Below are 27,739 nucleotides of genomic sequence, written 5' to 3' on the forward strand. Positions count from 1 at the left end.
GTTTATGATCAAGATTATCTATGAACAATATTTGAATCTTCTCTGAATTCTTTTATGTATGATTGGTTATCTTTGCAAGTCTCTTCGAATTATCAGTTTGGTTTGGCCTACTAGATTGATCTTTCTTGCAATGGGAGAAGTGCTTAGCTTTGGGTTCAATCTTGCGGTGTCCTTTCCCAGTGACAGTAGGGGCAGCAAGGCACGTATTGTATTGTTGCCATCGAGGATAACAAGATGGGGTTTATATCATATTGCATGAGTTTATCCCTCTACATCATGTCATCTTACTTAAAGCGTTACTCTGTTCTTATGAACTTAATACTCTAGATGCATGCTGGATAGCGGTCGATGTGTGGAGTAATAGTAGTAGTTGGAGGCAGGAGTCGGTCTACTTGTCTTGGACGTGATGCCTATATACATGATCATACCTAGATATTCTCATAACTATGCTCAATTCTGTCAATTGCTCAACAGTAATTTGTTCACCCACCGTAATACTTATGCTCTTGAGAGAAGCCACTAGTGAAACCTATGGCCCCGGGGTCTATTTTCCATCATATTAATCTCCCGTCAACAAGTTATTTCTAGCGTCGTCTTTATTTTGCTTTCTTTACTTTGCATCTTTATCATAAAAATACCAAAAATATTATCTTATCAAATCTATCAGATCTCACTCTCGTAAGTGACCGTGAAGGGATTGACAACCCCTTTATTGCGTTGGTTGCGAGGATTTATTTGTTTGTGTAGGTGCGAGGGACTCGTGCGTGGCCTCCTACTGGATTGATACCTTGGTTCTCAAAAACTGAAGGAAATACTTACGCTACTTTGCTGCATCACCCTTTCCTCTTCAAGGGAAAACCAACGCAGTGCTCAAGAGGTAGCAGTCCACGAGGCAGGGGGCGCGCCCAGGGGGTGGGCGCGCCCTGGACCATCGTGGCTAGGTGGTTGCTCCCCCTGGTGTGTTCTCAGTGCCAGATATTCTTAAATATTCTACAAAAAATCATATTTCATTTTCAGGACATTTCGAGAACTTTTATTTTCGGGGTATTTTTTTATTGCAAGGGTAATTCAGAAAATAGACAGAAAATACTATTTTTGCTTTATTCAATCTAAATAATAGAAAGTAAAAGGAGGGTATAGAAAGTTGTGCTTTCTAACTTCATCTACCTCATGCTCATCAAAAGGAATCCACTAACAAGGTTGATCAAGTATTGTTAACAAACTCTTTCCGAATAACATGGAACTGGAGAATTTTCGAATAACACTAGGTTACCTCAACGTGGATATGCATGTCCCCAACAATAAGAATATCATATTTCTTCTTGACAGTAGGAAGAGGGAATTCAAAACCTCCAATAATAATCGTTGGAATTTTTCCAATAGAATTGATACTATGGACTTGAGGTTGTTTCCTCGGAAAGTGTACCGTATGCTCATTACCATTAACATGAAAAGTGACATTGCCTTTGTTGCAATCAATAACAGCCCCTGCAGTATTCAAAAAGGGTCTACCGAGGATAATCGACATACTACCGTCCTCGGGAATATCAAGAATAACAATGTCCGTTAGAATAGTAATGTTTGCAACCACAACAGGCACATCCTCACAAATACCGACATGTATAGCAGTTGATTTATCGGCCATTTGCAAAGATATTTCAGTAGGTGTCAATTTATCCAAATCAAGTCTACGATATAAAGAGAAAGGCATATCACTAACACCGGCTCCAAGATCACATAAAGCAGTTTTAACATAGTTTCTTTTAATGGAGCATGGTATAGTTGGTACTACGGGATCTCCTAGTGTCTTTGGTATTCCACCTTTAAAAGTATAATTGGCAAGCATGGTGGAAATTTCAGCTTCCGGTATCTTTCTTTTATTTGTCACAACATCTTTCATATACTTAGCATAAGGATTCATTTTAAGCATATTAGTCAAACGCATACACAAAAATATAGGTCTAATCATTTCAGCAAAGCGCTCAAAATCCTCATCATCCTTTTTCTTGGATAGTTTAGGAGGAAAGGGCATGGGTTTCTGAACCCATGGCTCTCCTTCTTTATCGTGCTTCCTAGCAACGAAGTCTCTCTTATCATAACGTTGATTCTTTGATTTTGGGTTATCAAGATCAACAACAGGTTCAATCTCTACATCATTATTATTGCTAGGTTGAGCATCAACATGAACATCATCATTAACATTATCACTAGGTTCATGTTCATTACCAGATTGTGTTTCAGCATCAGAAATAGAAATATCATTGGGATTCTCAGGTGTGTCAACAACAGGTTCACTAGAAGCATGCAAAGTCCTATCATTTTTCTTTTTCTTCTTCTTAGAAGGACTAGGTGTATCTACATTAGTTCTCTGAGAATCTTGCTCAATTCTCTTAGGGTGGCCCTTAGGATACAAAGGTTCCTGAGTCATTCTACCCCCTCTAGTCAGAACTCTAACAGCATTATCATTTTTCTTATTATTTAATTCATTGAGCAAATCATCTTGTGCTTTAAGCACTTGTTCTACTTGAGTGGTAGCCATAGAAGCATGTTTACTAATGAGTTTAAGTTCACCTTTAACTCTAGACATATAATCACTCAAGTGTTCAATCATATAAGCATTACGTTTCAATTGTCTACCAACATAAGCATTGAAGTTTTCTTGTTTAACAATAAAATTATCAAACTCATCTAAGCATTGGCTAGCAAACTTAGTAGATGGGATTTCACCCTTATCAAATCTATAGAGAGAATTTACCTTTACTACCTGTGTCGGGTTATCAAGACCATGTATTTCTTCAATAGGTGGTAAATTCTTAACATCTTCAGCTTTAATACCCTTTTCTTTCATAGATTTCTTTGCCTCTTGCATATCTTCAGGACTAAGAAATAGAATACCCCTTTTCTTTGGAGTTGGCTTAGGAGTTGGTTCAGGAAGTGTCCAATCATTATCATTACTCAATATATTATTCAATAGCAATTCAGCTTGCTCTGCAGTTCTTTCCCTGAAAACACAACCAGCACAACTATCCAGGTGGTCTCTGGAAGCATCGGTTAGTCCATTATAAAAGATATCAAGTATTTCATTTTTTCTTGAGAGGATGATCAGGCAAAGCATTAAGTAATCGGAGAAGCCTCCCCCAAGCTTGTGGGAGACTCTCTTCTTCAATTTGTACAAAATTATATATTTCCCTTAAGGCAGCTTGTTTCTTATGAGCGGGGAAATATTTAGGAGAGAAGTAATAAATCATATCCTGGGGACTACGCACACAACCAGGAGCAAGAGAATTAAACCATGTTTTAGCATCACCCTTTAATGAGAACGGAAATAACTTAAGGATATAGTAGTAACGAATTTTTTCCTCATTAGTGAACCGGGTGGCTATATCATTTAATTTAGTAAGATGTGCCACAACAGTTTCAGATTCATAGCCATAAAGAGGCTCAGAATTAACCAAAGTAATTAACTCAGGATCGACAGAGAAATCATAATCCTTATCAGAAATACAGATAGGTGAAGTAGCAAAAGCAGGGTCATATTTCATTCTAGCATTCAAGGACTTTTCTTTCAGCTTAACTAACAGTTTCTTAAGATCATATCTATCTTTGCAAGCAAAAAAGTCTCTAGCAGTTTCTTCATCCATAACATAACCCTCAGGCACATCCGGCAATTCATATCTAGGGGGAGAATCTTCATCATCACTTCCATCAATATTATCAGTTTCAATAGTTTCATTCTCTCTAACCCTAGCAAGCTGTTCATCAAGAAATTCACCTAGTGGCACAGTATTTTCCAGCATAGAAGTAGTTTCATCATAAGCATCATGCATAGAAAAAGTGGCATCATCAATAACATGCGACATATTAGAATCAATAGCATGTGTAGGTTTAGGTGTCGCAAGTTTACTCATAACAGAAGGTGAATCAAGTGCAGAGCTAGATGGCAGTTCCTTACCTCCCCTCGTAGTTGTGGGAAAAATCTTAGTTCTTTCATCTTTCAAGTTCCTCATAGTGATCAGCAGATATAAATCCCAAGTGACTTAAAGAATAGAGCTATGCTCCCCGGCAACGGCGCCATAAAATAGTCTTGATAACCCACAAGTATAGGGGATCGCAACAGTTTTCGAGGGTAGAGTATTCAACCCAAATTTATTGATTCGACACAAGGGGAGCCAAAGAATATTCTCAAGTATTAGCAGCTGGGTTGTCAATTCAACCACACCTGGGAGACTTAGTATCTGCAGCAAAGTATTAAGTAGCAAAGTAGTATGGAAGTAACGGTAACGGTGGTAAAAGTAACAGTAGTAGTTTTGTAGTAATTGTAACAGTGGCAATGGAAAAGTAACTAAGCAAAGATCAATATGTGAAAAGCTCGTAGGCAATGGATCAATGATGCATAATTATGTCAGATGCGATTCCTCATGCAACAGTTATAACATAGGGTGACACAGAACTAGCTCCAGTTCATCAATGTAATGTAGGCATGTATTCCGAATATAGTCATACGTGCGTATGGAAAAGAACTTGCATGACATCTTTTGTCCTACCCTCCCGTGGCAGCAGGGTCCTATTGGAAACTAAGCGATATTAAGGCCTCCTTTTAATAGAGTACCAGACCAAAGCATTAACACTTAGTGAATACATGAACTCCACAAACTACGGTCATCACCGGGAGTGGTCCCGATTATTATTACTTCGGGGTTGCCGGATCATAACACATAGTAGGTGACTATTGACTTGCAAGATAGGATCAAGAACTCACATATATTCATGAAAACATAATAGGTTAAGATCTGAAATCATGGCACTCGGGCCCTAGTGACAAGCATTAAGCATAGCAAAGTCATAGCAACATCAATCTTAGAACATAATGGATACTAGGGATCAAACCCTAACAAAACTAACTCAGTTACATGGTAAATCTCATCCAACCCATCACCGTCCAACAAGCCTACAATGGAATTACTCACGCACGGCGGTGAGCATCATGAAATTGGTGGTGGAGGAAGGTTGATGATGACGATGGCGACGGATTCCCCTCTCCGAAGCCCCGAACGGACTCCAGATCAGCTCTCCCGAGAGAGATTAGGGCTTGGCGGCGGCTCCGTATCGTAAAACACGATGAATCCTTCTCTCTGATTTTTTTTCTCCCCGAACGTGAATATATAGACTTGGAGTTGAGGTCGGTGGAGCCTCAAGGGGCCCACGAGGCAGGGGGCGCCCCGGGGGGTGGGCGCGCCCTCCATCCTCATGGACAGGGTGTGGGCCCCCTGGTGTTGATTCTTTCGCCAGTATTTTTTATTAATTCAAAAAATATTCTCCGTGAAGTTTCAGGTCATTCCGAGAACTTTTATTTCTGCACAAAAATAACACCATGGCAATTCTGCTGAAAACAGCGTCAGTCCAGGTTAGTTCCATTCAAATCATGCAAGTTAGAGTCCAAACAAGGGCAAAAGTGTTTGGAAAAGTAGATATGTTGGAGACGTATCATGCATTGCCCTTTCTCACATCGAGACGTGGTGCAAACTTCGCCGGTGCATCCAAACCCCTTGATATGATACGCTCTATTACACATAAGCCTTATTATATCTTCCTCAAAACAGCCACCATACCTACCTATTATGGTTTTTCCATGGCCATTCCAAGATATATTGCCATGCAATTTCCACCGCTTTCATTTGATGACTTGAGCATTCATTGTCATATTGCTTTGCATGATCATGTAGCTGACATAGTGTTTGTGGCTCAGCCACCGTTCATCATTTTTTATACATGTTATGCTAGATCATTGCACATCCTGGTACATTGCCAGAGGCATTCATATAGTCATACTTTGTCATAGGTATCGAGTTGTAATTTTTATTTCTTTTGAGTTATAAGTAAATAGAAGTGTGATGATCGTCATTATTCATTTTTAGAGCAGTGCCCCAGTGAGGAAAGGATGATGGAGACTATGATTCCTCCACAAGTCGGGATAAGACTCCGAACAATGAGAGGAAAAAAAGAAAAAGGAAAAAAAGAAAGAAAAGAAAAAAGAAGAAAGAAAGAAGAGAGAAAAAGAAAAGAAAAGAAAAAAATAAAAAAAAGAGAGAAGGGGCATTGTTAGTATCCTTTACCACACTTGTGCTTCAAAGTAGCACCATGTTTTTCATATGGAGAGTCTCCTATGTTGTCACTTTCATATACTAGTGGGAATTTTTCATTATGGGATTAGATGCACATCCACGTAGTTTTAATATTGAGCTTTCATACACTTATAGCTCTTAGTGCATTCGTTGCATGGCAATCCCTACTCCTCACATTGATATCGATTGATGGGGCATCTCCATAGCCCGTTGGTTAGCCGCATCGGTGTGAGACTTTCTTACCTTTTTTTCTTCTTTATACATACCCCTATCATCATACTCTATTCCACCCGTAGTGCTATATCCATGGCTTGCGCTCATGTATTGCGTGAGGGTTGAAAAAGCTGAAGCGCGTTAAAAAGTATGAACCAATTGCTCAGCTTGTCATCGGGGTTGTGCATGATAAATACTTTGTGTTAAGAAGACAGAGCATGACAAGACTATATGATTTTGTAAGGATAGCTTTCTTTAGCGTTCATATTTTGAAAGACATGATTGTTTGTTGGGATGCCTGAGTATTGATGTCTTTATGTCAAATCATAGACTATTCCTTTGAATCACTTATGTCTTAATATTCATGACATGATTAGATATATGATCAAGTTTATGCTAGGTAGCATTCCACATCAAAAATTATCTTTTTTATCATTTACCTGCTCGAGGACGAGCATGAATTAAGCTTGGGGGTGCTGATACGTCTCCATCGTATCTATAATTTTTGATTGTTTCATGCCAATATTATAGCACTTTCACATACTTTTGGCAACTTTTTATATGATTTACTGGACTAACCTATTGATCCAGTGCCAGTTCCTGTTTTTTGCATGTTTTTTGTATCGCAGAAAATCCATATCAAACGAAGTCCAAATGCAATAAAATTTCACGGAGAATTATTTTGAAATATATGTGATTTTTGGGAGTTGGAATCACCGCAAACGTGAGGGGCCACCACTGTAGGGTGTTGCAATATATTCATGGTTCGCTTATGGTGGGTTGCGAGAGTGACAGAAGTTTAAACCCGAGTAAGTGGGGTATGACGTATGGGAGTAAAGAGGACTTGATACTTAATGCTATGGTTGGGTTTCACGACCTTAATGATCTTTAGTAGTTGCGGATGCTTGCTAGGGGTCCAATCATAAGTGCATATGATCTAAGTAGATAAAGTATGTTAGCTCATGCCTCTCCCTCATATAAAATTGCAAGAATGATTACCGGTACTTGTTATCGATTGCCTAGGGACAAATAACTTTCTTGTTGACACAAACCCTTCTTTCTAAACACCTAACTTTTATTATGTTGCAAAGTACTTCTAGTTTTATTCTTGCAAAGTAGTTCTAGTATCACACCTACAAAACAGTTTCATACTTGTTGTAGGTAAAGTAAACGTCAAGTGTGCGTAGAGTTGTATCGGTGGTCGATAGAACTTGAGGGAATATTTGTTCTACCTTTAGCTCCTCATTGGGTTCGACACTCTTATTTATCGAAGAAGGCTACAAACGATCCCCTATACTTGTGGGTTATCAGTATGCAAATCACATTGCTACACACAACATTGGGGATAAAACAAATTCCCAAATGATAACGCCCACACGTGTGGCATGTTTGCACATCGCCCACACGCCTTGATCCATGTTGATTCTATTTTGCACGAATCCTAAAGGAATATGTTAGAGTCTGAGTGCCACATGGGCATCATCGTGTGTGTGGGCGTTGAAGAGTTCGCCCACACACCCCGCAGCACGCGGTTTGCCAACTGCGCTGTGTGGACGAACTAGTTTCTGCCCACACCGCCACCACCTAGTCCACCCGTATGTGGGCGAACTGCTTTTCGCCCACACAACACCCGTACATTGTTGGATGGCAACTGCAGTTGCGCGTACGTGGCAACTAGGTAAACACACATGGAAACTATGATTCGTTGCTAGACGGCAACTACAGTTGCGCGTACATGGCAACCAGATAAACACACATGGGTGATAAACCATACATGGCAACTATGGTTAAACCACACGTGGCAACTAGGTAAACACACATGGCAACTATTGTTTGACCATATGTGGCAAGTAGTTAATCATACACGGCAACTATGGTTTGGTTACACGCGGCAACTATCATAAATTAGACATGGCAACTATAATTAACCAAAAGAGAGAGTTGCCATGCTTTTACAGCTACATTTGCCATCTTGAATAACTACATCTGCCCACCCGGATGGCAACTAAATCGTCATCCCACGGGTACCTAACGTAGCTGCGCCAGGACGTGTGGGCATATTTGCTTCGTGCCACGTGCTTGGGGTGGGGATGAGTAGTACTTGTTGGGCGTGTGGCACGAAGTAGCTGCGCCCACACGTGTGGGCAATTCTAATGTTCGCCCACACACAGCCCGTGTGGGCTGCCTCCTGCTCACGCCACACACGGTGTGTGTGCGGATGTCTAGTATGCCACACGTGTGGGCGTTATCAGGACCCAACAAATTCAGTCCTCATGTCTTTGTTATTTTTTAGTTATGATTCATTACAACATTTTTCACTTGCTTTTGTTCTAACATAAATATTCAATGGATTTACATGAGGTAGCCGAACTCATAAGTGGATACCGAGGATCTGCTTTTTCAACTTTCTTATTCACTAATTCCATAGGCATTGCATGATCATCTTGCACGGCGGATCATCGAGAAAGGAGGGACATGGCTGGCTGCATGAGGAGGGCGATTAGATTGGCCTCTTCTTCTTCTTTGTGTTCTTCACCAATTGTTGTTGTTGCTGGTATGGTGGATTGTCACTTTCTTATCCTCTTGCATTTGTGATTGAATCTTTAATTTTCTATCCATCTTGATGCAAACAACGCTGACACAAGAAGTTAAACTGGTGCATTCTATACAAGCACTTGAAGTCTTGAACTGGTGCTTTGCGTCTCCCTTTCGAACATGGTGCAATGCTGACTGCTTTTGTTCTCGCCATTTGTCCATACAGTAGATCAAATAGCTGATACCAAGTGAACCATTGAAGTGAACTTGATTACTGCCTTGATGTCTTATTCAAATTTATTAATGCCTTAATGCCTAATAATTACCTAAATAATCCTGCCATTTAATTACTTCTTTTGGTTTGTAAGCTAACCTTTTAATAGTTGATGAGTTTTTTGGTTGTTACAGCAGAGGAGATGGATTTCGGGCTATTGTATTTCGGATGCCTGTAACGCAGAGTTGCAGTCTCAAGGATGATAATATGCTATGTTCTTTTCGCTTCAGGTATATGACTATTTGGTCTGCTACATAGTACATGTGTTCACTCCCAAGTTTTGGCATTACTATTATCATATTTACTCTTTTTGGTATTAATTTATACCAAGTCGTTGGTAAAATCCTACTAGAAAGATCACTTAACCAATATTGTTGCCATAAGATATGTGTACCACCATAACTAAATTAGGACAAAAGGGATTTTGAAATATTCTTGAGTTCAATTGTTATAAATCAGCCTGATGTGCGTGTTTGCTGGCGGAGATAGCCTGATGTGTGTGCCTGCTACCGAAACAGAGACGAGAGATTTGGGGCAATTTATACGAAGGAGAGTTCAATTGCTCTGTTGTGTGCTGCGTATGAATACTTGTATATGTATGCTTCAATGATTGCCTGATTAACTGCAATTCAGAGATGAACATAATTCTGCTTACTATTCTAAATGGACAAGCGAGACAAAGAATTTTGTGTGTGCTAATTTGTACTTCTGTAAATGTTTACAAGATTGCAGGCTTTGGCTGGTCTATTCATACCTTTAACTGAAGAAGGACCAACTATGCCTCCTGAAATGGGCACTTCCCTTTCCATTTACTTCAATGTCAGAACGGATTCATGGTGGAATAGACTAGCACAACTTGCAGAAAACTGAAGGGCAAGAAGTTGGTGCCTCAAGAATGATGTAAGTGATGTAGTTGGTGCTTATAATATTGTCTTAGCACCTAAAGGGCAAGAAAGGGGATGAAAGGAACCTGATGGATGACATACTGCGTGTTGTTTGTGCCAGTCGAAATCTGACAATTAAGTTGTTGGTCACATTGCAATAGAGGTACGTGAGGGTAAGCTTTTTGAAACATGGACAAAAAAGTTATGTTTTCTGACCCGTCCCTCTTTCCGAACAGCAGGAATATGTAGGTTTTAAACCTAAATGTAACCAATGGCTTTTCTGTCTTTTTGCTGTAAAGGGTGCCACGGAGATTATATGAACGAAATGTCTACTTATCTAATTTCATTTGTAATGAAGAACTCCGTGGTTCCAAACATGGAGAACTTTATAGATGAGGTGAGGAAATTCTCACTCATTGACAGATGACACGTAAAAGATTATCCTTGATCATTCATGACCAATGTAAACTTGAAGGCTGAAAATATTGATATCGAATCATCATAGCATGACAACACATAGCAAACACAGTCCTCTCGTGTGCGGCACATGATATTGCAACCAACGAGGCTGCCACCGACATCAGTTTTGCTACGTGTAAATTTCTCACAAATGAGAAAAACGTGTCTACATACATTCAATTAATAGGTAAAGAATTCGTATTGGGCGGAGCCTCCTCTAATCTATCGTTTTCTTACTAGCCCATGCAATGGCATGGGCTGATGATTAAATTTTTTTTATGCCGGTCTATTATAAATAAATTGATATTACATTGATTGTACACTTAACATGCCACGCATTATATATTTACAGAATGCACTACTCTAGTGTGAGTAGCGTGAGATGATACACGATGAGTAACAAATCATAATGCATAGAAAGAAGAACAGTACAACAGATAGCAATCTACACTATATATATATACTCTATGTGGTAGTTTCAGGGCTTAATTCCAGCCCTTGTTCATCTGCTCCAACGCCGACTGGACGAGGGAACAGACGCTGGTGTCTCTGCGGCTGAGCCCGACGCTGCCGGAGAAGACGTTGAAGCACTCCAGCTGTGAGGTGGTCATGGCCACGCGCCTCAGCTCGCTCTCCATGCCGAGCTCCACGAACAGGACCACGTAGCGTGCGTCCGACTGCATCAATGCCATGGCAAGCTCTATGGTGTACCGTCGGGCCCGGGGCACGTCCATGGACGGGCGGCTGTACTCCCGCAGCACCTGCACCAGCGACCTCGCCAGCACCGTGTCCACCACGCCCGCTGCGGCGAGGCTCCCCCGGAGCTCCCCGGGCTCCATGAAGCGGAGCATCTGCGCCGCGAGCCCGATAAAGATGTTGAGGATCTTGGCCTTCTCCACCGTGATGGACCTCAGCACCTTGTCGGCGCCGACGGTGACCCCTCTCAGAGGGAGCTGCCACTCGTCGCCGGAGTAGGAGCAGAGGTTGTGCATGATCCTCGCGGCACCGACGACGACGACGGGGTCGTTCAGCGCATCAACGAGCCGCCCGATCCCTCCGCCAAGAGCCATTATGATCGCTCCACAGTTCTTCTTGTTCTCGAGGGCCAGCATCGCGAGCGCCTCGCCGGCCTCCACCCGGACAACGTCCGCCCGTTGACACTCCTTCGTCGTAAACGCCGCCGGCAAGAACGTGGTGACCAGCACGCTCACCACGTCCCCCGTCCCGCCGATGATCTCCCTGGCGTCCTCGTCCATCGCGAGGCTCGTGAGTATCTCGATGGCTAACTGGTGCAGCTCCGACTGGAACTTATTGTCGTGCCGCTGCAGGATCTCCCTGACGTTGCTCACGGTGAAGACGATGTCGGTGAGCTCCCGTCGGAGCAGCTTCCCGGTGTCCCCCCTCGTGCCGGCCAGCCTCTTGACAACGCGGAGCGACTTCTTGACAGCCTTGAGCCTCATGTCCCTCTGCGAGGGCGACGCCAGCGCATGGTCGATGCTGGAGTAGGAGATGATGGTTTCGAGGAGGCCCCTGGTCTTGCCAATCTTGTCGCAATTGTCGTGGTCTTGCGCCAGCTTATTGAGGGTGGAGAGGCCGAGGATGTTGAGCTCGTCGAGGTCGGCATAAAGCAGCGAGGCGACGGACTCGATGGCACCTGGAATGCCGAGGACGCGGAGCGCGACGAGCTTCCTCCCGGTGAGCATGGACACGACGGCGGCGGCCGAGCGCCGGACATCGCGCTCCGAGGAGTCCTTCCAGCTGAGCATCTCGATGAGGCGCTGGATGGTGGGCGCGGAGACGCTGATCCTGCGGAGCGTGGCTTCGGCGAAGCGGTCGGACTCGACGAGCGCGACGAGGATGCCGGCGCCGAGGCTCTGCTCGTCGCGCGAGCCCGCGGTGATGAGATCATCAGCGTAGGAGACGAGGCCCATGTGGAGGCCGTCCAAGATGCTGCCGTTGAGGCAGCGCGAGTAGGAGTCGTAGAAGAAGCGGCGTACGGCGACCTGGCCGTAGGCACCGGCGAGATTGCAGTCGTCGGCGACGCACTCGAGGAGGCGGCGGTGGCCCACCTTCCACTCCCATAGCGCCTTCTCGACAAGGAAGAGCAGCGCCTCGGTGAGCGCGAGGCCGTAGAAGATGTTGAGCGCTGCGGCACGGTTGGAGCGGGCGTCCTCGGTGCCGCCGTAGTGCTGGTGGATGAGGCGGACGAGGGAGAGCAAGACGCACGCGGACGCCGAGAGCAGCTGCATCCAGAAGAAGGCGGGGACGGCGGCGCGGGTGGCGGGGCGGGCCTGGCTGGCCTGGTGGCGCTGCCACTCCACCTCATGGTTGCGGCCCAGGATGCGGATGCCCTCGATGACGAGCAGGCCCGTGATGCACCAGAAGTCGCTGCGGTCCAGCGTGATGGCGAAGCCGCCCAGCAGCACGACCGTGGCCCAGATGAAGGCCAGCGTGCCCAGCCGGCTGGCCGCCTTCTCGAGCACGGCCAGCTGCAGGGCCAGCACGGTGAGGCGGTGCTCCGGCCACGGCGGCGGCGCGTCGCCGGCAGCCTCGGCCTCGGCGGTGCTGCCGGAGCGGGTGGTGCGCGGGTTCGGCGTGGCCTTCTGCGGCTCGAACAGCGTGGGCAGCTGGTCGGGGATCTTGACGCGGATGCTCGGGGCGTGAGGATGCATTGGTTCAAGGTGTTGTTTGCTTCACTATGTAAGGTATGCGTGTGCTGATGATTGCACTGCCCAAGTGGAGCGATGCTACACACACTTTACACGATTCACGGGATGGCTTAGTCGGGATCTGTTGATTGGATAAAAATCAGGGTGTGGGGCCCACCCCCACTGAAAATAGGGGGGAGAAGACTAGTTTAGAAGGACAATCCGTGAAACACCCCGTGCGTCTAGGATTTTCAAGGCAAGTGTGGTGTGTGTGCGGCGCTACCTCGGTACTATTTATAAGCGGGCGTCCAATGTATGCATGTGAATGTGAGGATGATCGTAAGCATTTTGAAGTGGTGGTTTCTTGCTTGCGTACATGAGGGTGAGTGTCCGTGTGGAGAGAAATTGAGATGGACACTCTCCTACTTTTTTCTTGTTAGTGGAGAATATTGCTATTGAGGCAATAGCAGGGACGGAACATGCCTAATGGTCTCTAGATTTTTTTTGTTTTTGGATCTGCCATTGGGTAATAGTACCACACTAATAACTTCTTAGTTATGGACTATTCAAATGAGTGCGGCGAATCTGCACCCGCTCTCACGGAAAAAATCAAAACAAATACTAGAAAAATTCAAAAAATCTAATTTTTTGTGTGGTAGATAATTTGATGTGTGAGGTCCGTTTCAAATTTTAACTCATTTGGAAATTTGAGGAGCTCTGGCAAAAAAGACAAAATCGGGGTTTGTAAAACAGTTTATTGCTCGGGAACTGTTTTAACCTGATTGTCTTTTTTGCCCAGAACTGCTCAAATGTTCAAACGAGTTGAAATTTGAAACGGACCTTACGCATCAAATTATCTACCACACACAAAAAAATAGATTTTTTTTTGAATTTTCTAGTTTTTTTTTTCTGAGCGGGTGCAGCTGAGCCCGTGCTCAGATGCAGATTTTCGTATTAAAGTACGCAAAAAAAATACTTCCTCTGCTTCAGAATAGATGATTCGAGCTAGTATAAAATCGAGTCATCTATTTTGAAATGGAGGAAGTATGTTTCAAACTCTTAAGGCCACGGGAAACGAGGTACATCGACGACGGGGAGGCAAGGGAAACCCCATACATATTTTTTTTCGAAGCACCCTAGACGCTTTGGAGTCTCTCGTGAGGGAGATGAAAACGTTTGAAGCTTTCTTCGCTTGGGTAACCTAGCAAGGGTTCACGGGAAAAGTAAGGTCGGTTGGCAGGAGGCTGCTAACCATGGCGCACCTCTAACCACCCTTTCATAAGCAATAATCCTACACCTATACAAAGACTAACGCAACCTTTTACGTAACTTTCCATCAATACTTCTCCCTCCCTCTGAATTTAACTGGGGTTAGGCCCTCCTTCCCCCTAACCCCAATCATAACTTGCGAGCTGTCTAATCACGTAAGAATTACACAACCCCTTCGTAGGTGTAGCATTACTTCTTTCATCAGCCATGAGATCCGCATGCATAGTCATCTGACTCAGTCAAGCTAACTTTGTATAGAAATGTCGTTGAGGGCACATATCCAGAGGTATTGACGCGTGTCCATTTTTAAAATTGACGACATCCAATACTGGAGCCGAAGAGGCCAGGACCCACGGTTCCGAAAATCCACTTTCTGTTTCGCTCACGCCATCATGCTCCAACGACCTCCACATTGGAGAAAATGAGAATCATGCGCTCAAATACCGTTCTCCACAAGTTGTGTCATTTGTGTGATGAAATAAGTTAAGGTTGCTGCATCGCCCAGCTCTCCTGTTCAATAAGAGCAAGCGTCTTTCTGTTAGGCCCAACTATGTTTATCTTCCTTCAGTTCTCATGCTACAATGATCATCTCGCCTCGGTGGCTGCCAGACTTCCTCCAGTTGTGATATGATGAAGATGAATATGTTGGTTTCCAAATTCTTCCAGATGTGATATGAATATGCACATGTCGTCGTTACAAAGTCGATACACATCATATTCACTAAAACAGATCATAACGTCCAGACTTTTACAATCATTGATCGTGTAACAACTCAGTGAAATCTACTTAATACTAGCAAGATGCCCGTGCATTGCACAGAACATCAAGATGCATTTTTTTTACAAAACACCTGTTGTGATTGACACATGCAGGAGTAATCCCATGTGTAAAAACTAACGATATCTCGAGAATTTTATCGAAAAAATGTATCTCGAGAATTTCATAGAAAAAATGATATCTCAAGAAAGATGAGAGATAAGGTGAGGAGGAGTGGGGCGTGGTGGTGACTGGTGGTCGGACTGGGCGGAGGCATGGGGATGAACTGCGCCGGCAGTGGCCACCATGCCAGATTGTTCCAGAGACTTCCTTGCTCATCAATGAGGTTGTGGGAGATAAGGATGAACAAGGCAAGGCCTTATCTGTAAATGTGGAGAGAGGTGCGGGTATCTTTTGTAAAATTGTTATAGTTTGCTTTCTATCCGTCGGATATAGATCGGACGGTTTATACTACAAGATGGCAGGCACACCATCATCACCAACTCGGTTTTTTACAAGAGTAGAGATTTTTCCCTGCGGTATCAGAACTTGAATCGATTACTGTGCGCCTGGAATTCCAACCACTGTTCGCAGAACTAAATGGGAGCTGAGAACCGGGCAATAGATAAGCTCATCTTATTTACACGGTTCTTTTCACTATATATACATATATATGGGCCTGCATGGCACAGAAAGGACCAGACTTGGAACAAAACCCCACCTCTAGTGCAAGTACACAGCAACTGTAACATTTCTATTTGGTCCATATATACTCATTAAGGGCATGTGCATCGCATATTTTTGTGAACGAAAAGGTAGAACGCTCTCTACCGAAAACTCACTCTCTACCTTATATGTACATCCCATTTAAAAGATTGGGTTGCATCATATTCTACTTTTGTTAACTGGGAGCAACCGATGGTTGTCTTCTTACATTAGGCAAGCCCTACCATTCAACGGACTCGGCCACTTGTGCACAGTCCAATCCTCTATTCTCAGTAGGTGTGCCCTGCTTTCTTTTTCCATTTGTCCAATCAATCGAAGTTCATATTCTGATCTCCAGCTGAAGCAAAGCCCTGTGTGTGCTCGTTTTCAAATGCGGCAAGTCGAGAATCTGATAGAACAGAGAACATCTGTGTTTCCACGAAGAGCTGGAAAACATATCGACTGCTATAAGAATATGTGGGGACAACAGTGGCACATGCATATAGGAAGGAAATCACTCAGTAAAACTCGATTGACAAAAAACCTTCATGAACGGTCGATCTTTCGAGGGGAAGGAATCAATAAAACTGTCCTTCAGAAGCAAGGAAACCTGATCAGACAGAAGACCAACATCGTTTAGTGCATTTTTACGGTGTTTCAAAAAGGTAAAGCACTGAAGCAGCGTCATGGTGTAAAGTGCAAACAGAACTGTATAATTCTAACCCTGTCATTATCTGACTGTACATTGGTGATGGTATGATAGCGCAACTCAGAACAAAGTGACTCCAAGTAGGTTCTCAGAACATTTAAGAACTGACAAGATGCCTTAGCCTGCAATATCAGCCAAACAAGTACCATCTTTACCTTAAAAACTACAAACATGGAGTATAGGCAAATTTGCTGTACATGAACAGGATCTGGGGGTAAAACTTTCTTCTCGATGAAGAAATAATGGCTTCCAAAGAGGATGGAGCCGCACTCCACATAGTAAACAAAAATTAATACCTGAACTTCGTTGCATTTATACATAGGATGTTTCTTGGCCAAAGCATTCTCACATGAAAGTCTAGCATGAATTGGACTGAGATCAGAAACAAGGTCCTTGTAACGTGGAAGTTGAGGCAATAAATTTGCCTTGACCTGTATTATTAATAAATAAAAACTAACATTCAGTACGAATGAACCTTTTCTGCCATTACATCACCAAATATGCTCGCATTGTAGTGTGCATAGTGTGTGATAGTATCTACTCATGAATGCTACTTCATACAAGTAAAATACTGCAAATCAGACATGATCAGATCAGGAGATACTTGTTGTCATTACACAGACGTGGAATAATTAGACTGGATAGTTTATTCCCCTAGGGTGGACCATGCTCATATAGTAACAAACAGAAAAAGAAAGCCTTTGTAGTTCTTGTTTATGCTGGATTCTGAAGTGATATGGCACTTGTGGGGTAAAATCAACTCCTACCTACTAATATTGACCATGTTCTCTTGAACACTTTCCTAGGGCTCACAGGTTCACGTGTGAACATATCAACAATACAATAGAGAGAGAAAAAATAAAGACTCCATTTGTTACAACAAAAGAAAGGTTCGGACATCCTTTTCCAAGACAGTTCTAATATCAGGAAAGAACATGTCACACTTGCCTGATCTTTCTGTACATTGATTCTGACAAGACTAGACGCTTTCATCTTGATATCAGGGGGTTTATGTTGGATACCAGCCTGTAGAAGAGAACATACAATCCCTGAAAATTTGGCTAATAGTGACTACCTATCATAAGACTGGTTCAAGATTGCTAACATGCAGAAATTGGCAATTGCAGTAACTGGTAGTTCTTTTAAATAGCAGCAACCCAATAAATGAGTTTAAAAGCATAGTCAAACTTACAATGAAAGGGACAGGGGCATCGATGAAATCAATCAATTTTCTTGGTAGAACCTGCAAAGCAATTGTTTGTACCTTAGAACAGAATACTGTTGGGAGACATGTATAAGCTAAAGATCTATCATTCTTTTAGTTGAACATAATCTCGACAAGTATGTATATGTTCTGGTAAAACATATAAGTATGGTTGGGTAACATGTGCAAATACACAAAACAATCCAGCATATTTTACTGAATTTGGTGACATGTGAACCAACTCTTTTGAACCATTACCAATTCATTGTTTGACGAAATATCAGTGACACTTTGCGTCATAGTGAAATGTAACAAGAAGGCACACCTGCTGATCAACTTTACAAACCACAGACCTTGTTCGCGATTGTCTATTTAAGTTGCCAGTTTATTTGCCAAAATAGAGTTACCAGTTTATATTCTTCAAAAAATGTCCATCTACAACTTGATTGGATAGCTTAAATAAAAGGGTGGTGGATCATTTGAAGAGAAAATAGTATTAATGGCAGCCAGACAGCCAGTAGTTTCACCAGTTTCTAGCTAACACAATCCTTACGGCATATTGACATATAATAAGATGCAACAGAGATGAGCAGAAGAATGGACAAAACTGAGCAGAATGCAGACCAAAGCAGATGAAACCCATGCTCCCAGTCCCACCCCCAAAAAAACTGATATACTAACATGGTATTACTAAAATCAAAACAGGATAGAAACTTCAACAGCTACAGGATTCAATATAACTTACAGGAAGCAGTAAACTTTGCCACTGGAATGGCCTAATCATCGGTATAATTGACAAAACAATTGCTGACAGTACACCCTGCAGTTAAGCATTCGAGAGAGCTGCTAGAATCAGCAGGATCAAGTATAGCATAAAACCAGAACACATTGTCACAAAGCTAAGGTACTTGAAAGACCATACCAGATTTGGGCATATTACCACAATTTGCTTCTCCAACAGAACTCCAGTGAATAATGCTAGTATCTGCAGGAGAACAGAAACAACTTAACATACACAAAGCCAACAAATGATGGCAACTAATCACTTATATAATGTATAGGGAGTTATTACAGGCCTCAAAAAAGGAAAAGAGAAGGGGAAAGAAGTAAGTCTTGCTGCAATCTTCTTAACAAATTTCCTTGATATATGATAAATAGTAATGCAAACTCATGGACCTCCTTAACTGAACCAAAAAGGGGTAATGCAACATACACTTTCCAGAGATAAAGCACGGCAAACTGTAGCCATAGTCCATATTGATAATGCAAGAGCTTCTTCTGCAGCGACCAAGCGGGCATTCACAATGACCTAAATAAAATTGATGATTAGTGAAGGGGCGAGGTGCTATAGATAATGCCGTAAAAAGTCAATTATCTACCAGATTTGTTTCTGCCGAATTCAAATCATTGTCCAAATTTGTGTCTCCTAACCCCAATGATGATAATCCAGGTCGGGAGTATTTAACAGGCTGGAGATGTTCAAGGGGTTGGAAGACAATTTCTCCTCCGCGAGGTGGCAGAGGAAGAACATGGTAACCACAAACAATTTGTAGAGGTTCATTATTGTGTGCCTAAAATAGGAATGATCAGTATGGACAAGAGCCATCAGATGGAATTCTTCAAACTTGATATTACAGACAAACCTTAGCCCATCCCAGAACTTTGCCATCATCAACACCACTTTCATTCTTCACATTTACTTCATCGTCTTCTTCATCTGACCCAGCACCTTTGACTGAACTGTCACAAACCATAAGGATGCTTAATTAATAAGGTAAATGATGTGATAATACTGGACGTATCATAGTTCACAATGATCTATGCATTCCAACATCATCATTAATAAGATCCTAAAACAGATTATTTATCATTTCAGATAAATCCTAGCAGATGTGATCGACACCATAAATTGCACTCCACAATTGCAGGAATTATTTTTCAAATTATCAGGGTTACCTGTGTAAAGACTCCATACTCTGTGTGCGTTCTAATCTTGTAGAGATAGGAGAATGCATGGACAGAAGATCTGGGGAAGTATGTCCATTCTCAGAAGTACTACTTGCTCTTCCAAAGCTATCACAGCGGGATTCCGTGTTCTGTGATATACAATCTTCATATTGTTGGAAACTATGTCTTCCTTCCTTCTCAGGTTCTTTTGCATAACTAGATTCTGAAGTCTCACTAGCAGATATACTTTCAGGAGAATTAGGTTCCCAACTCCTGAACAAATATGAAGGGGCGTCTCTTTCTGATGTAAGTCCTGGTGAAGAAACAAGACCTGATATACTGTCGACAGGTACAGCATATTCTGTCCAGTCATTGTACGAAAGCCCATTTGGAGATTCAAAATCTCCATCTGATTGATCTTGTAACTGTTCTCTCAAGGAACGGGGGACTGGCCCTGCCAGAGCAATTTCACTGGCAAACTGTGTTATCCTTTCGAGCCTCTCCTGTGAAATTATGCTGTTCATATAATTGACAGCCAACACACAGATCACATCTTAGTACTGAACTCGGGAGATAGAAAACTAGGAATGTTACGCATGGTTATTAGCTCAGACAAATAGAAGTATATACACTGGACAAACCTGTTTAACATCTCATAATGTAGCTCAAAAAAAGGTACTCTTGTGAGTAAACAGTAACAACGTGGTGCAGAAACCAAGAAACGGCTTGGCTTGTAGGAAGTCTGATTTAGGGGTGAGACTGCTCCTAGTATACCAGGGGCTCTTTGAACAATTTCCTGGACATGAAGGCAAACACCATATAGTGGTGCATTGTCCGATACCTGGTGTCATCAACAATAATTAATAAGAAAAGAACAATCGAGAATACCTGAATACAATCATCCAGGAATGTCAAAATTTGAAATGAATAAACAAACAAACCTTTAGGAAGAAGATAAAGGACAAATCATCTCGGCACAGATGTTCCTATGTAAAATATGCATACAATTTAGCAAGTTTGATTCAAAAGAAAGCCTCCACTAACTGGAAAGCTCAAGTTGGAACCTCATGTGCAAGGAACCATCAGAGATAAAGTTGAGAAGTACTCCCTCTGTAAACTAATATAAGAGCGTTCAGATCACTAAAGTAGTGATCTAAACGCTCTTATATTAGTTTACGGAGGGAGTATAAACAAACACTGGTCTACACTTTACACAAAAGTCATGTTTGAAAATAAGGTTAGCAGATTATTCATTGACCCTAAACAGGATTCCTAAATACCACAGGTGGGCGGTAAGACGAAAAACTGCCAATATAAGGAGGTTTCCCAAAACCTGCTACAACTAATTTTCACCTGCCCAAATATCACTTCATTTAGATCACTCATGGAAGGAGTCCTCTCGACTAAGCGAGCCTGAAATTTTGAATTAAAAAGAATCAAGAAAATTGCAGCAGAGCATATCTAAAAGGATTAAAACAAAGAGAGAAGGGAAAGAACTTTCTTAAAGAAGCCAATAGGAGCAGTACAAATTCAGCAAGAACATTATTTATCTAACCTTTACACCTTCAGGAAAACAGAACGAGGGTAAATCAGCCTCTCTAATATCCTCTTTCTTTCCAGGTGGATATTTGAAAAGAATCTGCAAGTAAAAAAGGGGAAAAGTAGATCAGAGATGATTTATCAGAACAGGCAAGTGAGTCTACAATCTAGAGGCCAAGCTCCCAGAGAAATCAGGATTAAAGTTTGCTGTCTGTCCCAGTGTAAACTAGGATACTGAAGTTTCCAGAGCTTAGCTATCAAGGCTTTACAAGATGGAAACCAATATTACCGTCAACGAACCAGGCTTACAAGATGATGACACACAGGGCCGGCGTCAGGGCCCTAGGCAGCCCAGGCCGCCGCCTGGGGTGTGGCCAAGAAACTCAGGGGTGACTGTAGATACAGTATCTTCTGTAGTGCACTGTAGCGCATGTGCCTATAGGGCTGGCCTGGGCATGAGCTCAGCCTGGCTCCGCTACTGGTGAAACAGGTACTGAAAGTACATGTGCGGACCTTCAGATGAACTTGAAATGAAATTTGTGATAAGGAGACCTTAAGCTTGTTACTCTGGGATTATTTCCAAATAATCTGAAATTTCATCCAGATCATGATTCTTACTCCTATGAAAAGAATTAACTACAAAGTATGCAGAGCCAACTCACACAAGCACAACAGTTCAGCACTCAATTGAGAACACACAGTTGTTTATCCTCTCTCCCTACCCAAAAAGAATAGCCACCGACCATTGATCCAAAGTGCAATTTACTCTAAAAAATGCCCACAAGCTGCATCCATTAAAAAAAGGTAGTACATTCAGTTTCTTTAAACAACGGTTATTGCGTGCTTTTTGGTATTACCATGCTGCAGACATATAGGGGTGCTCTATAAGTTTTTTCATGCTATGGGAAACATATAGTAACATTAATACACAAAAAGAACTTGTTATGGTAAATAACTTTGCATGCATTATCAATAAATACAGTTATCATTGATTACTGACCTTGGAGATAATTAATATGTATCCTTTGTTATGCTGTGAGTAAATAAATTTATGGATGGATGAACAGTGGTCCTATGTAACTATGACATGATCCAGCTACCTAACCAATTGGCTCAAACACCTCTCTTATGTTTTGTTTTGTTTTGTTTTTGCAGAGTCTCTTACGTTAATGTTATGCCCTGATCAAGTCGCAAAAGTTACCCTCTACATTTTAGCATAACATGTACTCCCTCCGTTCGGAATTACTTCTCTCGGAAATGGATGTATCCAGAACTAAAATATGTCTAGATACATCCACTTCTGCGACAAGTAATTCCGAACGGAGGGAGTAATGTACAGAAAACCAAAAGACAAATAAGAGGATAGCTAACTACAAAGAATCATCTAGAGAAGACGAGTGTATTCTCAGCTAAAATTCGATTTAACACACAACATTTGCGAAATAGACGGGGCTGAAATAGAGAATTTCCCTTAAAGCATAAGAACACCTAGTAGTCAACAAAGCACCCTACCTGTGGTTCCATGGTTGGTATTGGTCCATGGTACTGAATTTTACTAAGATCAACAACCTCTGAGCATGCTACATTAGACTCCCAAGCTTTCTTTTTTGCAAAAGCATCCTCAACTACTGCAACATTTGCATAAGAATGGAGTCCAACTACGAAAAAATGTTCAAAGAGTGATGATGGTTCCTTAAATTGATTCTGATCCTGCAAGAGACGTAAACATAGCTTTAAAAAGGGAAAGTTCATGGTAAGTACAGATAAAAACTGCAAGAGAAACTAAAGGAGCAGGTGAATGTAGCTAAGTCTCAAAGCCCTCTCTATAAACTTAAAAGTGCAGGAGAAATTCCACACACTACCAGGAAAGCACTCTTGTAGTTGGACATATGCTCTCAAGAAAACATACTTGGACATATTTAGCAATTAAATCCAAGCAGTAAGAGATAACTTCACTTTGGCTGCTCCGCAATCACACACTCAAATACCGCAAAGATAGTCTGTTCATGGTATGCCAAATGTCCGAAGAGAATGAAAAGCATCGTCACGCATCAACTGCCTTGCTAAGAGTATGCAAAATTTCTCCAATGCGGCCCTAAACAATAAAGTATGGTATAGTAATTCGATCATCTGCTTACCAACCTGACTAGTGACTGTTGCTGAACCGTATATAACAAACAGTGAAAATAGGAAAAGGAAGTGTTAGAACTCCATCTGTCAGCTGCTATTTCACATCTTCTTACAGTGTGAACCTGCCCATTTCTAAGTATGCGAAGACTGTCGAGCTAGTTGCATTGATTTACCACTTAAGCTATCATTTATCTATGCAGATCACCCGGCTACACAAAAGTTGCATCCGAACGCACAAGTATATGATGAGCAGGATTGAACAAAACAGCAGTCAGTGTACCCGCACCTTGGCGTGGACTTGATACCACTGCCGCTTCTGGTTCGCCATAGCCTCAATGTTCACCGTAGTGCGCAGCAACTGCTCCCTGGGGCTCCTCTCGGCGTCTCCTCCACCTCCGACGGGCCCCCACTTCCACGCGCGCTGCATCTGCTGCCGGAACCGCTGGAAGCTGCTGGTCCGCACGTGCCTCGGGTGCGGCCTGGTCTGCGGCGCAGGCGACGACGGCGGCCTGGGCGAAGGCGGTGCCGACGAGGACCTGGACCTCGAGTCCTCCATCCCTGGCGAGCCTGCTGCCCCCGACGGGGCCACCCAATTCCCCACCTCCTCGGCGCGCTGCCCCAACGTCGAGGCGCTGCCCTCTCGCGATTCGGAAACCGAAGGCGACCACCCCGGGCCGTCAATCCCCGTATGCCCCGACGCCCCCGACGCCGGAGGTGACTCGTACGCCTCCTCCTCCTCGTCCGCGGCCCCCGCCTCGTGGCGGTGCGGTATCGACACCGACATCGACGGCGACGACGACGGTGCGGCCTCGCCCTCGCGCCATGTCACCGGGTGCGCGGAGGCGGTCGGCGACACGTCCACCGCATCCTCGAACAGCTCCGCCTCCCGCACCTCCTCCTCCGCCAGCCTGAGCGGCTCCGGCTCCGGCGTCGGCGCGGCGGGGCCGCCGGGGAGCGCCATACGCGCCGCGCGATCGGAGCACGGGCTACGCCTCGCGCGCAATTGAATGCCAGGGATCAAACCAAACGGAAGGGGGAGGGGAAGAGGACGAGATCGTAGAGAGAATTAATAATAAATGGTAAAAACAGAAACGAAAATGGAAAAGAAAATAGCCCGATGGAAAGGGAACCGGGAACGGGAACGGGAACGGGAACGGGGGTCACGTGGACGGAGGGGGAGGTGGGCGAGCGAGGTGGCCCACCTGGCAGGTCTGCTCTTTGTAAGGCTTGTCTCGCTGACAGGTGGGTTCACAATACGGCCGCATCACGTGAGATTTTGCACATACTGTATCATACTGTATACACCAACGAAGCCAAAAGGCACGAACCTTTTCCGGTGTGAGCTTCGTTCGAGCTTTTTCTTTATTTTATTTATTTCGAAAAATAGCTCAACGTGAGAGCAAGTTGTGCGTATGTTTCCATTTCAAAAAAAACATGGGCCTTCACCTCCATCTCGACAAAAAAGGAGAAAAAACCTCACATTCATCTTTAAAAAACTTCCTCACTCAGCCAACCAGCAAGTGACACGTGGTATGCTTGTTTTCATCTTAAAAAAGCACATGGGTCGTCACCTCCATCTCAGAAATAAAAGTCGCACGTTCATCTTTAAAAAAACATCTCAAAGAAAAACCTCAACTCCGTCAGAAAAAGAGAAAAGAAAAAGAAAAGGTTCCCACCGCAGCCAACGAGCGGACGCCACTTGGCATAGCCCAGCATTGTTCGTTTCTTTCTCGAAAAGAACCCTCACCTCTATCTAAACAAAGAAAAAGAAAACGTTCCCCTTGTAGCCAACCAGCGGACGCCATTTGGCATAGCCTAGCACAGGCCCTTTCTTTCTCTGTAGTCGGTTTAATATGCGAATTTGGTTTATTTTTTTTTTGGAAGGTACACTTTTGAATTTGACAATCTCAGGTTAGTCTCAAATTTGGATTATTTTTGTGTGCTCAAATTCTCAGAGCTCAATATTATCTCCCCAAAGAGCATGGTTGAAAAGTAGAGATGAAGTATATTAAAGCATCTCCAACGCGGACCCTTATTTTCTTTGCTATATGTCTGGATAGAACGATTCGAACACTTTTAGACCTTTAATGCTATTTCTCATTTCAGTTGAAGAAAAATGTGTCCTCCTTTGTCCGTGGACTAGACTGGACGTCTGAAATGTACCGCTCTATCTACAAATTGAGGGAATGAATAGGGGAGTCTGGACAATCCGCCCGACCCGCTGTCAGTCCAGCCACACCTTCCCATAGCACACATCTTCTCGCTCGACTTTTTCTCCTCACAGTTCGTCCGGCTCATAGTCAGTCACAGTCCACGGCCAAAAATGAGGGATACTGTTGGAGGGCCTCCGCCCGACCAACCGTCCGTGGACGAAGTGGGTGCAAACTGTGCTAGAGATTTTTTTTCTACATAACTAAACGATCAATGACAATTGCCAAGCATGTGAAACATGGGACTCTAGAGACCATAGTAATAAGATGCTATTCTATAAATACACCAATAGTATACAAATAATTTTGAATATTAACCGTTGGATAAAGCCAGTCCAATGTTGTATAGCTTGCAAATTCAAGCACTATTACTCATTTGTTGTCATCTTCACTTCATAGATTCTATCACATCTACTATTAAAAAAACAATACAACGGAGCGACCACCGAGCCACCATAGCGCTTTGCTGTTCGAGCCGTTAGATTGTACTGTTGTACGTCCCAGATTGTCAAGTCATCCCGCTGATCGTCGCTGTGACTTTATAATGGTACGAGTCCATACGTTGGCCTAGCCCAACGTTCTTGGGCAGCTGCTGTGACGCCCCCATTTTGACCGTACACTAATCATACATGCAAACGTGTACGATCAAGATCAGGGACTCACGGGAAGATATCACAACACAACTCTAAAAATAAAAATAAGTCATACAAGCATCATAATACAAGCCAGGGGCCTCGAGGGCTCGAATACAAGTGTTCGATCATAGGCGAGTTAGTGGAAGCAACAATATCTGAGTACAGACATAAGTTAAACAAGATTGCCTTAAGAAGGCTAGCACAAAAGTAGCAACGATCGAAAAGGCAAGGCCTCCTGCCTGGGACCTCCTAACTACTCCTCGAAGCCGAACTGCACGTAGAATCATCCTCGGGATCTCTAGCTCCTGGACTCCAGCATCTGGTTGTGACAACCAGGTATAGAAAGGGGAAAAGAGGGAGAAAAGCAACCGTGAGTACTCATCCAAAGTACTCGCAAGCAAGGAGCTACACTACATATGCATGGGTATATGTGTAAAGGGCCATATCGGTGGACTGAACTGCAGAATGCCAGAATAAGAGGGGGATAGCTAATCCTGTCGAAGACTACGCTTCTGGCCACCTCCATCTTGCAGCATGTAGAAGAGAGTAGATGGTAAGTTCACCAAGTAGTATCGCATAGCATAATCCTACCCCGCGATCCCCTCCTCGTCGCCCTGTTAGAGAGCGATCACCGGGTTGTATCTGGCACTTGGAAGGGTGTGTTTTATTAAGTATTCGGTTCTAGTTGTCATAACGTCAAGGTACAACTCCGGGTCGTCCTTTTACCGAGGGACACGGCTATTCGAATAGATAAACTTCCCTGCAGGGGTGCACCACATAACCCAACACGCTCGATCCCATTTGGCCGGACACACTTTCCTGGGTCATGCCCGGCCTCGGGAGATCAACACGTCGCAGCCCCACCTAGGCACAACAGAGAGGTCAGCACGCCGGTCTAAATCCTATGGCGCAGGGGTCTGGGCCCATCGCCCATTGCACACCTGCACGTTGCGAGGGCGGCCGGAAGCAGACCTAGCCTAGCAGGCGTTCCAGTCCAATCCGGCGCGCGCCGCTCCGTCGCTGACGTCACGAAGGCTTCGGCTGATACCACGACGTCGAGTGCCCATAACTGTTCCCGCGTAGTTGGTTAGTGCGTATAGACCAAATGGCCAGACTCGGATCAAATACCAAGAACTCGTTAAGCGTGTTATTTTTAAGTATCCGCGGACGCCGACCAGGGCCAGGCCCACCTCTCTCCTAGGTGGTCTCAACCTTCCCTGTCGCTCCGCCACAAAGTAACAGTCGGGGGCCGTCAGGAACCCAGGCCCACCTCTACCGGGATGGAGCCACCTGTCCTTTCAGCCCCCTCATCAGAATCACTTGCGGGTACTCAACGAGCTGACCCGACTTTAGTCACCACATGTGTCATGTATATAAAGTATATAGTATATACCCGTGATCACCTCCCTAGTGATCACGGCCCGATAGTATAGCATGGCAGACGGACAAGAATGTAGGGCCACTGATGGAACACTAGCATCCTATACTAAGCAGTAGGA

The 27,739-nt window shown here is 43.7% G+C and overlaps 1 protein-coding gene across 1 annotated transcript; it reads right to left on the reverse strand.

Moving 5' to 3' along the window:
- Nucleotides 1-10,779: 10,779 nt before the first annotated feature.
- On the reverse strand, nucleotides 10,780-24,520 carry LOC109734544 (uncharacterized). The gene is made up of 18 exons (XM_073497090.1): nucleotides 23,682-24,520; nucleotides 22,778-22,975; nucleotides 21,282-21,365; nucleotides 21,080-21,139; nucleotides 20,668-20,712; nucleotides 20,368-20,567; nucleotides 19,736-20,242; nucleotides 19,423-19,519; nucleotides 19,159-19,350; nucleotides 18,993-19,088; nucleotides 18,702-18,764; nucleotides 18,525-18,599; nucleotides 17,768-17,818; nucleotides 17,524-17,601; nucleotides 16,872-17,006; nucleotides 16,590-16,697; nucleotides 16,411-16,476; nucleotides 10,780-12,676 (listed from the first exon to the last, which is right to left on the reverse strand). The coding sequence occupies exons 1-18, from the start codon at nucleotides 24,354-24,356 to the stop codon at nucleotides 10,973-10,975; spliced, it is 4,434 nt and encodes a 1,477-aa protein (XP_073353191.1). The 5' UTR covers nucleotides 24,357-24,520; the 3' UTR covers nucleotides 10,780-10,972.
- Nucleotides 24,521-27,739: the final 3,219 nt, after the last annotated feature.

The sequence above is a fragment of the Aegilops tauschii genome, chromosome 4, assembly GCF_002575655.3.
Source record: "Aegilops tauschii subsp. strangulata cultivar AL8/78 chromosome 4, Aet v6.0, whole genome shotgun sequence".
Taxonomy (NCBI): Eukaryota; Viridiplantae; Streptophyta; class Magnoliopsida; order Poales; family Poaceae; genus Aegilops; species Aegilops tauschii.

Excerpts from the sequence above, each read along its gene's own strand:
- LOC109734544 (XM_073497090.1), bottom strand. The coding sequence starts at position 24,356 with ATGGCGCTCCCCGGCGGCCCCGCCGCGCCGACGCCGGAGCCGGAGCCG. Across the intron at positions 19,089-19,158 it reads ATTCGGCAGAAACAAATCTG|GTCATTGTGAATGCCCGCTT; the intron begins GTAGATAATTGA and ends AATTTTATTTAG. Across the intron at positions 16,698-16,871 it reads ATAAATGCAACGAAGTTCAG|GCTAAGGCATCTTGTCAGTT; the intron begins GTATTAATTTTT and ends CTGATATTGCAG.